Source organism: Equus asinus, chromosome 25 (assembly GCF_041296235.1).
Source record: "Equus asinus isolate D_3611 breed Donkey chromosome 25, EquAss-T2T_v2, whole genome shotgun sequence".
NCBI classification, from domain to species: domain Eukaryota; kingdom Metazoa; phylum Chordata; class Mammalia; order Perissodactyla; family Equidae; genus Equus; species Equus asinus.
In genome coordinates, this window is record NC_091814.1 from 22722221 (window position 1) to 22738150 (window position 15930).

General features: G+C 40.5%; 1 protein-coding gene across 9 annotated transcripts in view; it reads right to left on the minus strand.

Moving 5' to 3' along the window:
- DCAF8 (DDB1 and CUL4 associated factor 8) overlaps nucleotides 1–15930 on the minus strand; it is a 41545-nt gene that overhangs the window by 7741 nt on the left and 17874 nt on the right. For all 9 annotated transcript variants that reach the window (XM_070497660.1, XM_070497666.1, XM_070497662.1 and 6 more), the window contains 6 exons: nucleotides 15327–15467; nucleotides 14183–14277; nucleotides 8883–8993; nucleotides 1833–1905; nucleotides 1308–1365; nucleotides 685–792 (listed from right to left, as the gene is read on the minus strand). In XM_070497660.1, coding sequence (XP_070353761.1) covers nucleotides 685–792; nucleotides 1308–1365; nucleotides 1833–1905; nucleotides 8883–8993; nucleotides 14183–14277; nucleotides 15327–15467 — 586 coding nt within the window. The remainder of the gene's footprint in view (nucleotides 1–684; nucleotides 793–1307; nucleotides 1366–1832; nucleotides 1906–8882; nucleotides 8994–14182; nucleotides 14278–15326; nucleotides 15468–15930) is intronic.

Consider the following 15930-nt stretch of genomic DNA (forward strand, 5'->3'; position numbering starts at 1 on the left):
TATGAGATATCTGTTAGAAGTGGGAACAACAGCAAAGAGCAGTGATTCCTCAACTTTTCTGTACATTAGAATCACACAGAGAGCTTTTAAAAATCCCAATGAAGTTGTACCCCATACCGTTCAAATTAGAATGTGTGGAGATGGGAGTATGGCCTCAGTATATTTAAAAGATTGTCAGGTGACTCCATTGTGCAGCAACGTTTGGGAACCACAGACAGAACAAAAAAGGCCAATCTTCAATGCAAATTTGGGTGAGGTACTATCACCATTCCTCCTCCTCTGTGTCATTCAAAAGAATCATTTCCTCCTCCTCCCTCGAGGTACAAGCTCACCCCCTATTTTAGGCAATTTGGTACTGACTAAGGAGGGCCTTCTTGGACTCCCTAACAGGCCTTTTAATCATGAAGTTACCTGAAGTCATAAAAAAAATACAGTCATTCTAGTCTCCTTATGCCCAAACCAAGTAACATCACTGCAGTGGTGAGAGATGCTCCTGAGCCGTTTCTCCTCTAGCACAGTAGGCCCATGAACACTCTAGGCCAATTAGCAATATACTCTCACTTGCTCTTGGTGACAGGTAGTCTACTCCTTTAGGTAGCTCCTATTTGTACAACCTGAATGAGATACTATTGTTCTCCAAGCCAACAGACCTGGGCTATAGAAACCCAGAAAAGACAGCCTCACCTGTGGCGTTATTTCTGTGACCCTTATATCTCTTAACATACTGGGCCCCATCACTGTGAGAGGAGTTGAAGAGGTAAATGTCTTCATCATTGTAACTGGCCAGGAGCTCTGCCAAGAACAAGCACACAGCAGTGAAGGCAAAGGCTGAAAAAAGCTGGGACCAGGAGTTGGGGGTTGGGGTGGGGCTTCTTGCCAGTAGTGCCCCCTCCTAATACCCAAGTACAGCACCCATCTTACTCAATTGGAACAGCAGGCAAGTCAGGTGTCTAGGGTAGACCAGGAACACACTGCCAACCCAGGGGTAGCAGAATGCCCAGGAAGATCATACCCGTTAACTCAGAAATGAGTCAAAGGCTTAAGAACCTGCTCAGGCAAGTAGCCTGGGCTTCAGGACAGGCCCTGGCAAATATCATCTGCAGCATTCTGCAAGTGGTGCCTGGCATCTCCAAGGGTCATCTGCTACATCCTCCCACTGTGTGCTCACCATCAGCAACTACTCCCCAGCTGCTCCACTTGGAGCTATAGCACAGCGGTGAGCACTGGAGGGCACATGCCTCACTGGCTCAGCAGCTCCCTAGACAGAGGGGGCATGCCAGCCTAGGAGCTGGGCCCTGCTCACGTACCTGTGCCGTCGTGGCTGTACACAAGACAGGTGATGTTTGCTTTGGACTCACTGTTCACCTGCAATAAGGAGCAGATACTGACTGATGCCCCACCCCCCCCATTTGTTATACCACCTTCAGGAAACAGGTTTTCCTTCAAACTCCCCTATACCTTCTCTCAGAGACTGAGAGAGAGAGAGAGAAAGACAGAGACAGGAATACAACTGATGAAATATGACCACCTCAGGGGGGAGAAGGCTTTCTGTTGGTTGTCTTCTGTGTGCTGGCCATCTTATATACACATTATCTCATTAGCCCTGACCATCGTGGTGCAAGGCAAGATCTTTATCTCTGTTGTCAATAAGAAAACTGAGGCTAATAGAGGTAAGGTGACTGCCCAAGATCAGAAAGCTGGTACAGCAGGGATTCAAATCCAGGTGTCTGACTCAAACGTCCAAGCTCTTCCCCCCAATACCAACAAGTTTGGGGGCAGCTTTGGGGTCAAGTCAGGGAAGCCTGGAGCCACTGGCCCTTCATGAACCTTACCAGGTGATGAGGACAGAATTTCTTGAGTACTCCATTGTTCTCATTCTCATCAATTTTCCTCTGGTCATAAATCCTGTGGTGGAAGAGGAAATGAAAATGTCAAAATTTATAAAACGATCCCTTAAAGAGTTGCAATTTGATGTAGTGGCAGAAACAGCAGACAGCTGGATATTAAGACAGATTAAGGATATTCCCCAACCAAGGTTCTGGCTCGTGCTCTTCCTTGAAGGTCCTCTTTTCCTACCCTCTTTCCAAACGCTAACCCTTTTATCCAGGCACTTCCCATTTCAAGCAGTAATCCTCAGTTATGTCAGTTTGAAGTGGCTTCTCTCTCCTCTCAGCTTTTATATCACTTACTGTTTATTTTCACTGAAATAACAACATTACTATAGAGCTTTTTGTGTGTATGTAACATCCCCCATAGAGTTTATTACTCATGGGCAGAGATCATGCTTTATATAAGTCAGTGGGTCTTCAATCCTTTCTTGAAATCTTATTTGGCCAGATCTCCCTCTCATCCCCCCCAACAACTATTAGAAACCGCCACCTGTATTTCCTCAAGATTCCCTCTCTCCTTCCTTCATTCTCATCAAGCATCGACCTATCTTCACCTTCCCTCATCTCTCCAATCCAAACTTTAATCATTCATTCAAGTATTTTATGGCCCATACTATGTGCCAAGTATTATGCGAGGTGCTGGAAATACAGTGAGGAAGGAGACAGCTCTAGTCCCTGTCCTCACCCATCAGTTTTCTCCAATCTCAGAGTCTTATCTCTCCACAGCTACTCTAATCTCACCCCCCAAGGACCTTGTCTGTTTGATTAGTCCACTTTTCTCAACCTCTTCTTCATCACTGTCTGCCCATTTTCTAAAAATCCTCCTTTTACTGTCTTTTCCTACTATTGCTTTTTCTGTCCTTCCTCTTGCAGTCAAAGTCCTGAAAAGAGCAATCTACATTCAATATTTTCACTGCCTCACTTCCCACTCACTTCTCAATCCATTCCAATCTAGCTAACCCTCAACTCACGACTGAAACTGCTCTGGCTAAAGTCATCAGTAAGCTAACTGCCAGTGCCAGCAAGATACTATTCAGGCCTTCCTCTCGTCCTGATGTTGTTCATTACTCCTTCCCTGAAACACCTTCTTTCCTGGATGTCCAACCACTCCTTAATGTTGTTCATGGGCTTGTCTTTCTTTGTCTATCCCTTAAATGTTGATGTTCCCAAGAGGTTTGGTCTTAAGTTCTCTGACTGTATATACAGAAACTTTAACCTAGAGTCCAAGAAGCACACGGATGCCCAGAGACTGTTCGTATGCGTATTTTTCCATAGTTCTCCTTATATTCTCAAAGAGGCCAGAGATTCAAAAGGTGGGAAAAATTCTGCTCAATACTTTCTTTTGGTGATCAAATTTTATTACCAGGGCTTTAACTACCACTTATATACAAATATACGTCTCTTAAATCTATGTCTCCAGTCTACAATAACTCTGAGCTCTAGATCTGTAGCTACATGCCAACTAAACATTGTAACGGGATGACCCAAAGTAAACTCATCCTCCTCCTTCTAAAACTAAACTCATTCCAAACCTACCCCTTTCCCTGAATCTCTTGTCAACAGCACTATCCTAAATTTAGGTGGCCATAGGGGAAATCAGGTCCTTTCCCTCCTGCATAACTAATTTTTTTTCTGTCAATTCGACTCCCTGAGTATATTTCTTGACTTTATCTGCTTTCTCCACCCTTAGTCATTTTTTGCCTACATTATTTGTAGTATCCTTCTAATTGATTTCCTTGCTCATACTGTCACCAGAATTATGTCTAAAATGCAAAATTTTATGTAAATTCCCTGCTTAAATCTCTTCAATGATTTTGTACTTTCTACTAAAGTCCACACTCCTTAGTAATGCTGCCTACCACTTCTCAAAGATCCCATACATTATACAAAAAAATGAAAAAGCTATGCTTCCTTGAAACATATCATGTCACATCTTATCTTACCTCTACACATACTGTTTCCTCTACCTGATATACTAATTACCCATTTGTCTTTAACACTTCCTCTGTGAGGAAGAACAGCTAATAAAATGGTTTCTACCATATTTAAGGAGTCTGATCTGAGTTCAAATACAAACTCTGAGACTTTATAGATGAGTAATACTAAGTTATGTAATATATATATATTTTTTAATTCTTCTCCCCAAAGCTCCCCCGTACATAGTTGTATATTCATTCTAGTTGTGAGTGCCTCTGGTTGTGCTATGTGGGAGGCCACCTCAGCATGGCCTGATGAGCGGTGCCATGTCCACCCCAGGATCCGAACCGGCGAAACCCTGAGCCACCGAAGCAGAGCGCACAAACTTAACCACTTGGCCACGGGGCCGGCCCTATGTAATATTTTTAATCCTTATATATCTGTTTCTTCAGAACGCTCCTTAAAGGCAGAGATCATGTCTAGCCGAGTGTGTCTAGCACACAGCAGATGCTCAGCAAATCCTGGATGAATAAACGAATGAATCAATATATGTTTGTATTCTCCACAATCCCTTGCTTAATATCCTGCATAAAGAGACTATCCAGGAAATGTGTGCTTTGCTAAATGAACCAAAAAAAAAAAAAAACAGAAAGAGGAAACTACCATATTACCCGTTACTATTCTTCAGAAAATATATCAGCTGATAGATTTTTTTTTCCTCTAAACTATGTCTAAATCAACAGCTCTCAAATGTCATTAAGCCATCATAAATTTCAGCAAATCAGTAAAAAAATTTAAATATTCAATATTTTGGTGTATGGACTATTCTGTGTTCCTCAGTATCTAATGCTTTTTGTCCTTCTTCTTCATGGGGGAAGTTCTTACCTTTCTTCTCCTTTCTTCCATAAGTATTTATCAAGAACCTACTATATTCTAGGTATGATACTAGAAGAGGGGTTGGCAAACTTTTTCTTAAATGGCAAGACAGTTAAATATTTTAAGCTGGCAGGCCAGCTAGTCTCTGTCGCGAGTGAACTCTGCCACTGTAGCATGAAAGCAGCCACGGATAATATGCAAATGAATGGCTGTGGCTGTGTTCCAACAAGACTTTATTTACAAAAACAGACGTAGTTTACCAACCCCTGTGCTAGACAGTGGTGATACAAAGATGAATACAAATTTTTCCCCTATTTTCTGAGCATAGGACAGGAAGGAGCTTGATATTTCTACTTATTTTGAAGACATCGTTTTTTAGAGCAGTTTTAGGTTTACAACAAAACTGAGAGGGCAGTACAGGGATTTCCCATACACTCCTTGCCTATATACATGCACAGCCTCCCCCATTATCAACATCACTCATCAGAATGTTATTTTTTTTTCCCACAAGTTTTGGCAATTATGAATAAAGCTGCTATAAACATCCATGTACAGGTTTCTGTGTAGATGCAAGTTTTCAACTCCTTTGGGTAAACACTAAGAAGTACAATTGCTGGATCATATGGCAAGAGTATGTTTAGTTTTGTGAGAAACCAACAAACTGTCTTCCAAAGTGGCTGTATCATTTTGCATTTCCACCCACAAGGTATGAGTTCCTGTTGGTCCCCATACTTGCCAGCATATGGTGTTGTCAGAGTTCCAGATTTTAACCATTCTAATAGATGTGTAGCGGTATCTCACTGTTGTTTTAATATGCATTTTCCTAATGACATACGATGTGGATCATCTTTTCTTATACTTACTTACCATCTGTATATCCTCTTCGGTGAGGCGTCTGTTAAGGTCTTTGGCCTGTTTTTTCAACTGGGCTGTTTGCTTTCTTACAGTGGAGTTTTAAGAGTTCTTTGTATATTTTGGATAACAATCCTTTTACCAGATGTGTCTTTTGCAAATATTTTCTCCCAGATCTATGGCTTGTCTTCTAATTCTCTTGATATTGTCTTTGACAGTGTAGAAGTTTTTAATTTTAATCAAGCCTAGCTTATCAATTATGTCTTTCATGGATCACGTCTTTGGTGTTTCTACAAAGGCATCACCACACCCAAGGTCATTGAGGTTTTCTCCTATGTTATCTTCTAGGAGTTTTATAGTTTTGGATTTTACTTTTAGGTCTATGATCCATTTAGAGTTTAATTTTTGGAAGGGTGTAAGGTCTGTATCTACATTCATTTTTTTGCAGGTGGATGTCCAGTTTCAACACCATTTGTTGAAGAGACTATCTTCGCTCCATTGTACTGCCTTTGCTTCCTTGTCAAATACAAGTTGACTATATTTATGGGAGTCTATTTCTGGGCTCTTTATTCTGTTCCATTAATCTATTTTGCCAATACAACACTGTCTTTATTACTTTATAGCTTTATATTAAGTCTTGAAGTCAGGTAATGTCAGTCCTCCAACTCTGTTCTTCTCCTTCAATATTGTGTTGGCTATTCTGGGTCTTTTACCTTTCCACATAAACTTTAGAATCAAGTTTGTTGATATCCATGAAACAGCTTGCTGGGATTTTGACTGGGATTGCACTGAATCAATAGAGCAAGTTGGAAGGACTGACATCTCCACAATATTGAGTCTTCCCATGCCCTTGACATTAAATCAAATGAAGAACAGTTTCAGCAGTGTCTCAACACTCTTACTGCATCTGTCTCCACAGGCCTTCAGATACCCACTAACTTGTTACCTTAAGCCTCTCTCTTCCCTCCTCACCTCCTCTTTCCCCCCACCTGCTGTTAATCTAGTGTTTTCTCAGTGTTTCTGACATCAGTCTAAGGATAGGGGAGCAAAGGGACCATTAACTGACTGTGTTGTATGAACGAGGGCCCATACCAAATCCTTTAGCAACAAATTTACAAGTCAACCAATCACAATACCAAATCTACCACCACAGGATTCATTCATCTGATACATTCTCCTTGTCTTTGCAGCTATAAATTCTTAAACCAACCTAAGCAAGATTTAGTAGGAGGACCTCACACCTATACCACCTCTACTTGCCTACTTTTCTTTCTTCCTTTTTTGGCCATAGGCCAAAAGGCATCTCTCTAAGGCTTCCCTTAAATGCTTCTTCACAATCCTAAACTAAAATTCAGTATTCCTGATGCAAAAGCCTTGAGGATGAGTAAGCTATTTCTCTGTATTCCTGTCAAGAAATTCCTTCAGGCCAGGAGTGAACGCTAATGATATGATATAAAATACGCAGCAAAAATATTTTCAAATTTGTACTGGAAGGTGAGCTCTTTAGCTTCTTTCAAAGAAAGAATCAGAAAGGGGAAATCCCAAAACATCCAACTGGCTAAACTGAAGAGGTGCCAGATACACTGAAGATGATCCTAATGTCAGAGAAGAGCTGGGGTGCTGGAAAGGCTATCTGCTTGTGCCGGGTCAGTGTGCCTCAAATTCTACACCCTTGCTACTGCCAAGTAAATAGCCTATTATCTGCTGAGAACTTGGGATATACAAAGGGATAGAGGATATTGAGGCTGACAACAGACAGAAGATCTGAGTATTTCTCCTTGTGTGGAAATGATTTCCAGCCCCACTCTAACCCTGGGAAAGTACTAGCTTTGGATTAGGTATTATCAACTGAAGTTCTTTTTTTTTTTTCTTAAAGACTGGTACCTGAGCTAACAACTGTTGTCAATCTTCTTTTTTTCCTCCCCAAAGCCCCCCAGTACATAGTTGTACACTAACTGCAGTTCTTAACACAGCCAACTCTCCAGTTTTGTCCAAACATCAAGGTTCTAGTGGTTGAATTATCTAGAGACACACTTTTCAAGCAATCCAGAGCTCTAAGCAGGAAATCCCAATTAGAAATTTCAGTGAATGCTCGATTTGGAGAAGGTAGCACCTGAAAGTTCTGACAACTACAGTCCTTTTTGAGCAATACGTTCTCATTAAAAAAAAAAATTACTGCTACATATTTGCTATTGGTGAACAGAGGAAAGGAATTTAGAAGGTAAGGGAAACACGGGAAGAAGAGAGTAACAGAGCCATTCAATTCTCTTGTGGCAAGATTCTTGAACAAGCTAAAGTCATCTCTCACATATTTCTAAAAACTTAGTCTATCCCCATGATTCTTATTAATAAAATTAATTTCAGAATACAGTTATAAAAATGTGCTCTCATTTAAAAAGATAATGCTGGAGCTGGCCCCGTGGCACAGTGGTTAAGTTCGTATGCTCTGCTTCGGCGGCCCAGGGTTTCACCGGTTCAGATCCTGGGCGCGGACATGGCACCACTCGTCAAGCCATGCTGAGGCAGCATCCCACATGCCACAACTAGAAGGACCCACAACTGAAAATATATGACTATGTACTGGGGGGCCTTGTGGAGAAAAAGGAAAAGTAAAATCTTTAAAAAGATAATGCTTTTCACCCACCATCAGGAAAGCTTTTAAAGTCATTCATTTTTCTAGTGATCCTTTCCTTGCTTCCTTTCAAACTGATGATCCCACGGTAACCAAAAAACAGGCCAACTAGATAGAATTGGGATACAGTTTGTAACTAAGGGCCACAAGGAAATTAACTGGTACACACGGAGATTAAAGCCATGAACTCTGTTTTCCTTAGGCTATGCCTCAATAGCCAGTTAAACATACATTCACAGTCACAAAGATATCATTACAGATAAACACAAGTGGTTCAGGACAGTGGGAACCAAAAACCCTGAGTTCACACTGAGTACTCCCCCAAGTCAAATCATTTCTGTATCTGAAACTAGCCTTCAAAATATCTGGTGTATGTTAATTTATATGTGAAAAATGGTAGAAGATATTTACTAAACCAGCACTTCCTAGTAAACCTGGGTTTATGCCTTAGCTGCTATGTGGTGACCTTGGTCAATTCATCAAACTTCTTTAAAACTTGATAATCTCTATAATATGTTAAGCCATCCTCAGAGATTGTTACATTAGGGAACAGAATGCCTCAGAAGGAGCTTAAACTCTCTGGAAGATGGTAAAAAATTCAAGATGGTAGTTAACGGAATCCTAGGCAATTCATACCTTTCCATAAGAGACACCTGGTGGTACACAAGGCATGAGAGACTCCAACTCTCAAAGACACAAAAGAGCCACAGACTCACCTTACAAACTGATCTCGTCCACCCACCGCAAACTGGTGGGTATTGGCAGGATTCACATAGATTGTATACAGCCCCACTTTCTTCTCCTTCTCTTTTGTCACCACCAGTTTCCTTTAAGAGTAGAAAAACATGAAAGTTATATTCTCCAAAAGATCCAGATGGTCATGGCAAGTGAGAGCAGAGAGAGTAATACAGACAGAGTAAATCATAAACCAAACAGATTCTCATCTGGAAAGAAAGAAAAAGGTGGTTTTGTCTGTTCTGAACACTGGAACAAGAAAAAGACAAAAACCACCTCCATGTATATTTACTAAATACTACTCTGGGAATGGGAAAAAAAAAAACATATAATGAAGTCATTTTCTGGTGTTCCCCAAGAAGTTAAAGGCATATGAAGGTACTGCTCCTCATGTAGTCTCAGTTTAGCTGGAGTCCAACACGATGATAATCAGTCACTAAAAAGACAATACTACCCACATCTCCCCATCCTTTATTTATAAATACTTCTTTCCAATCATTTGGGAGCAGGGACTGAGGGGAGGATGAATCATAGAAACAGTGGACAGAAAAGACGCTAAAGTCAGAGACTATCTCCCAGATTCCAAAATGTGTCACTTAAAACCCAGCTTTAAAAATGCACACTGAAAAATGACAAGAAATAGTTTTCTAACACATGGGCAATCCAAAGGAAAACAGCATTCTTCTTTCCTTAACTGAAGCAAATTAGGAAAGAAGTTTCTTATGAAGATAGCTGTTTTTAAGGCTGGAAAATAATTTCTAAATTATTCTTCTGGTTGTACCACAAAAAAGGTGATCTTTAGGAGGGCATGGGGCCGTGAGGAAACCCTATAAAATTTCAGAGTTTTAAGCCAGAAGATTCTGGCTAAATAGCCATAATTTGACCCAGCTTAAGCATGGCACCATGAATACTCTTCCCATATCTAAGTGTCTAATCAGTCAAATTTGACATCATAAAGATTAGTAAATTGACAGGAAAAGAAGGGTCTTTTTTTTTTTTTTTTTGAGGAAGATTAGCCCTGAGCTAACTTCTGCCAGTCCTCCTCTTTTTTGCTGAGGAAGCCTGGCACTGAGCTAACATCCGTGCCCATCTTCCTCTACTTTCTATGTGGGACACCTACCACAGCATGGCGTGCCAAGCGGTGCCATGTCCACACCCGGGATCCGAACCAGTGAACCCTGGGCCACCGAGAATCCAAATGTGCAAACTTAACCACTGCGCCACAGGGCCAGCCCAAAGGGGCTAGTCTTTAGCTGTTGTCTTTTTTGTTTATTTTTTGCTGAGGAAGATTTGCCCTGAACTAACATTTGTTGCCAATCTTCCCTTTTTTTTTTGTTTGAGGAAGACCAGCCCTGGGTTAACATCTGTGCCAATCTTCCTCTTTTTTGTGGTATGTGGGACACCTCCACAGCATGGTTACTGAGTGGAGTAGGTCCACATCTGGGATTCCAACTGGTGAACCTGGGCCACTGAAGAAGAGCACATAGAACTTTAACCACTCAGCCATGAGGCCGGGCTCTAGCTTTCATTTTTAATTCTAAGGTTTTGCTTACTTCTGTTGCTACGGAAACTCAAAGAAATAGAACCATGACAATGAATTTCTTTGTAAAGAAATCATTTTAGCATCCTCTCTGTATGGTCAAAGTCACTCCAGCCTAGAACTGCTCTACGCAAAGTGGAGAGATTTTATTTGATTTTAAAATCTCCACAGCCTCCCATTAAAAGAATAATGTACAGAGGTCATTAAAAATGACTGTTGTTAGAGAAAATACACACACACATACATAACTCTCAAAAACACAAGACAGAAAACATATCAAAGAGTTTCAGGAACAAACTAGCAATGGAGAAGAGGCAGCTCTAATCAGGTTTTAGACAGGGAAGAGGAATGGGGCGGATGCTGCTCCTTTTCACAGGACCATTTCAATTTCCTCAACAATTTGGATTTTCAAAAGGAGGTTAGACAAATATAAAAGCTATCATGTGGAAGCAAAATGAAGAAGCTGAGGGGATAGATTATGAAGTACTGGCTCAACTGTCATGTAATCCTGACAAAAAGCTCAGTCTCTCTATGCCTGAATTTACTCACCTAAAACAATTCTCCCTCCCAATGGATAAGTGCACAGAGTTCTTTGAGGAACATGCAGAGGTGCTATAAAAATGATTAATCATGACCGTAGGAAAAAAAAACCCAAACATTTTCACATCAGAGGGAGGCAGCACACAAAACAATAAGAAACAAATTACTAAATTTTGCTTTAAAATTTGCAGTTTTTTAATGAGCAGGTATGTTTCACTAAAAAAGAAAATGTAATTAGAGATCAGACCAAAAGATTCCTTTGAAGAATATCTCCAAGTGTCTTCCACTGGCTAAAGGAACACCCTACTCACAGCTCCAAATCTAACTCCTTTCCTAAGATGTTAGCCAATTTTGCCAGCTTCAGGAGACTCAGCTATCATATATACACAAAAGAAAAATTCCCCTATGCCAACTCCACAAAGAAACACCTCTGATATAGGTGGATGTCCAGGCACCGGCTTAACACATAAGGATAGCTTGGATTTTCTGGCCATAACCTTCACATTCAGTCCCCTACACCTCATTTGAGCCTTCTATTACTTCTTCAATCTTCCTAAAGCAAAAACTTTTTGAAGGCTCACTGTCTCTTATTCCCCAAATCCAGAATTTGGACCTTCTTCTATTCTAAGTCCATCCTATGTTCTCCCTTTTAGTTTCTACCCCATGTATCATTGCCTGCCCCTAGATCCATTGATCAACTCTCACTCAGATATTCTGCCTACATCATTTCATTCCATAATCTGCTAGTCATCTGTTCTGCCTATTACTTGAAACAGATTCTCAATTCCTTGTGGCCTAACAGTTTTCCTCTGACCCTGATCCACCAGATAAGATCTTATTCTGCTTCACAACTCTCTATCAGAGCAGACCAACAAATTTCTATCATTTTGTGCATCTTTGCCTTTCTCCTCTCCTCTGGAAAACTTGCTAATGTTCTATTATCAGCAGAAAACCATGGAACTTTAGAACCCAAAACAACAAACATCATTCAAGAGATTAAATGATTTTCTCAAAACTAGATAATTGTAGGCTAGTACTAGAAGGCAGATCCCTCGTCACCTAGGCCTGCTGCCTTTCCAGTATAAACCCATTATCTCTCAACCTTCAACCTCTTGAAGGTTTATCTAAGTAACCAGTATATCCTTTCTGCAAGCCTAAAACATTTAGCAGTTTTTGAAATTCTTCTACTTTCTAAAGAACTTTGATACTTATCTCTCTAAAAATAAAAGTCTAATAATAATCAGCTTTAAGATTATATTCTCTAGGGGCGAGCCTTGTGGCACAGTGGTTAAGTGCACACGTTCCACTTCAGCGGCCCAGGGTTCGTCAGTTCGGATCCCGGGTGTGGACATGGCACATCTTGGCAAGCCATGCTGTGGTAGGCATCCCACATAGAAAGTAGAGGAAGATGGGCACAGATGTGAGCTCAGGGCCAGTCTTCCTGAGCTAAAAGAGGAGGAGTGGTAGCAGATGTTAGCTCAGGGCTAATCTTCCTCAAAAAAAAAAAAAAAGATTATATTCTCTAAATTAACCTACGTTTTACTTGCATGCTACATAAATCGGTAACATCCCTTACTCAATACTGGTACAAGATTTACTATAATAATTTTTAATTTTATTTACTTATTTTTTATTTTATTATTATTATTATTTTTGCTGGAGATTTGCCCTTAGCTAACATCCATTGCCAATCCTCCTCTTTTTTCCGCTTGAGGAAGATTAGCCCTGAGCTAACATCTGTGCCAATGTTTCTCTATTTTTTTTTTTTTGTATGTGGGACACCTCCACAATGTGGCTGGTGAGTGGAGTGGGCCCACACCCAGGATCCAAACCCGTGAACCTGGGCCACTGAAGTGGAGCACACGGAACTTTAACCCCTCGGCCATGGGGCCAGGCCCAATTTTTAAATTTTTTTTTTTCCCTCTGCTTTATCTCCCCAAATCCCCCCTGATACATAGTTATATATCTTAGTTGCAGGTCCTTCTAGTTGTGGCAATAAATTTTTAAGACAATAACCTAGATAATCCATCCACAAGGTAGTGGTTAAATAAACTGTGGTACACCAATGCTATGATGTATACGTCATGGTCAAAAACAAGGTAGACCTTTACGGTCTGACGTAGAAAAATCTCCAAAAGACATAATGTGAAAAAAGCAAATTACAGAAACATGTATGTTTGTTTATATATGCATGTAATTATCCCATTTATGGGAAAAAGTGTATATGTATATATCAAGATACATAAAAGTATACAAAACAGATTGGAAAGGTATTCAAAATTTTTAACAATGGTTACCAATAGCTAGAAAAGTGGTGGAGGGGGCAGGGGAGGAGTACATGAGGGAGCATTTACATTTTGTCCATATAATTTATTATTTTAATTCCTAAAACAAGATGTACTTGTTTATTATAAGAGCAATAAAAGTGAAAAAAGGAAACTAAAATAATTAGTAGCTACAATTTAATCAGTTCCAGCCATGGTCCCAGACACTATGCTGGGGCATCAAACACATTTATCAATAATCCTCACAGAAACAAGAGAAAGAGAGAGACTGATTGATTATGCCCACAGTGAGGCTGAAGTAACTGAAGTTCAGAAAGGTTATACAGGTCATAAATAGTAGTGCCTGAGTTGAGGTTTAACCTAAGTCTGCCTGGATCCAAATAAGATGCTATGTTCTTCCTATGATATCACACAGCTGAAAAGGGATATAAGTCCCAAATTCATGAGTCCCAAATTCATATTAAAAGTGAACTGTAATATGATATAGCTCCACTATAGCTACCAATATTTTTGTTCAAGATTTATCATTTAACTGTTTACATGTTTCTATATATAACTGAACTGAAAACTACATAGGACCCTATCTCTAAGCTGCTTTGCAGAATAATGTGCTTCTTCTAAACTGAGTGGCATCCAAGTGAATGGAGAGTGGAAGATCATCAAGTTATTAAAGCCCACATATAATAAGATAACTGAATCTTGCTTTAGAAATAAAGGTAGACTGAATAGTATTTCACGGCTGAGAAACAAACAGCAACAAAGAAGTAAGAAATTCCCCTAAACCTTAATCTGATTCTTATCATAAGCCCAAAGGAACTATTCTGAAGGACCAGAGAATTGAGCATTACCTACGGCATGTGGAATACTTTCAAGGCCAAGAGATCCAGTTCTGTTACAATTCTACTGCTATACTTACGAAGCTGGTCGGTCTTGTCTGAGGTCAATGGTGAAGACAACTGCATCTTCACCTGCAGAAAGGAACGTACAGGGAGAATCTGGTTCCAGGGCCAACTGAAGGAGAAAAACGGGAAAGGATGAGGTTTCTAAAGATTAGAATTAGAGTCGTCTAGTTTATTCCTTTATCTTTAGGAAGGGCTACATTTAAAACATTTCAGCAAGAGAAATGTCTACCTTTTTTGTTGTAAAATCTCAGAAAAGGAGCTAATTTAATAAGCCCATTCTTTCTTGTTATGTGTGAATTATTTACAGCCTGTCGAAAGGACAGGCAATTTGCTATTTCAACCAAGCCCCCAAGGGATTTGAATAGTGTTACCAAAGGATAATATCAGCCATTTGGACTCATTCTCAAGTAAAATCAATTCTAGACGCTCAGGTGGGGAGAGAAATGGTGCCCAAGTTTCATTCCCTGCATCTTAGCTCTAACAGTTAGTTATCTAATGGGTTGAGGGTAGGCTTAAGAATCAAAGAAACAGGTAATTTTCACATTTCCTGAGCCATCTGGGCTAGAAAAGGATACTCCAGGTCCACCTACATGTTTGCCTCGGGTTTACAAGAAGAAAGAGTCATTCTCTTTCCATGGCATGGAACAATATAGTGCGTTCTCTGAGACTAAGCAGCTCTTAGCTCCTCAGTGGCTGCCACTCTGACTATTTGGCCTATATTCCCAGATCTAAATAGGGCTTCCAGAAATAGTGCTGTTTGTGCACTGAGAGTTGTGAGCAGAAAAGTTGGAGCTCTCACATATGAGGAGCCAACCACCAGGACCCTGGAGCTGTTAAGATGTTTTAAATACAATCACAGTAATTATAAAGGTTTAGAAGGCATAGGAGACCTCCAAACCACCATGGGTCAGCTTGGGGGTTAGGTACAATCGAGGGAATGCCATACGTGAAAGATCTAGAGATCTCTCACATACTTGTCTTCCAAGAAGTTTAGAGTGGCTGCTTTTTCTCCCTTCTTATCTACAAATCTTAGAACTGAAAAAAGTGAGGCAGGCGACCACAACAAAGGGGACACAATGGGCAGAGATAGGAGAGGGCCTTGGCTGAGATCCACAGAGGAGGTGGATTGCACAACCTTTGGGGCAAAGACTTAGTTACCTTGTGGGATGCTCCCTTGTGCTGGGCCACACGCTTTGTATTCTTGCAGCACTGTGTGGCAGATAACTCTGCTACCCGCACCTGCCCATCACGGGCACACATGGCCAGGGTGGAATCACCACTGTTAGGAAGGAACTTGGCCTGGGTGTTAAGAATAAAAAAAGGGACACACAAAAGAAATTGAGGAGGTGAATTTGAGAGGGGAAAACGTGATGACGATCCCAAATCATCCGCTTTTGTTGCACAACAGGTGGAAACTTAACTCTCCTACTCTTATACAGTTGGCTGAAGTCTAATTTCTTCCAAGAGTTAAAGGAGAGGGAGAGAAAAAACTTCTCTGATGTAAGAGAGCATTTCAGGTGACTCTGGAAGGTTGAACTGGTACAGGATAAGTGCTCAGATGAACTAGGACTCTACCTAGTAGGGGGAAAAAGTAAAGAAAAAAAGGAAGAAAATCTATTTGACTCAGGAAGCAAAAATAAATTTGCTACAAAGAAAAACAAAAATCGGGGGGATGCTGGGGAAGGAAAGAGAACATGCTCAGGGATAAATGGCTGATACTAATATGATGGATGGGGCTGATGCGTAAACTCTCCAGAGAATA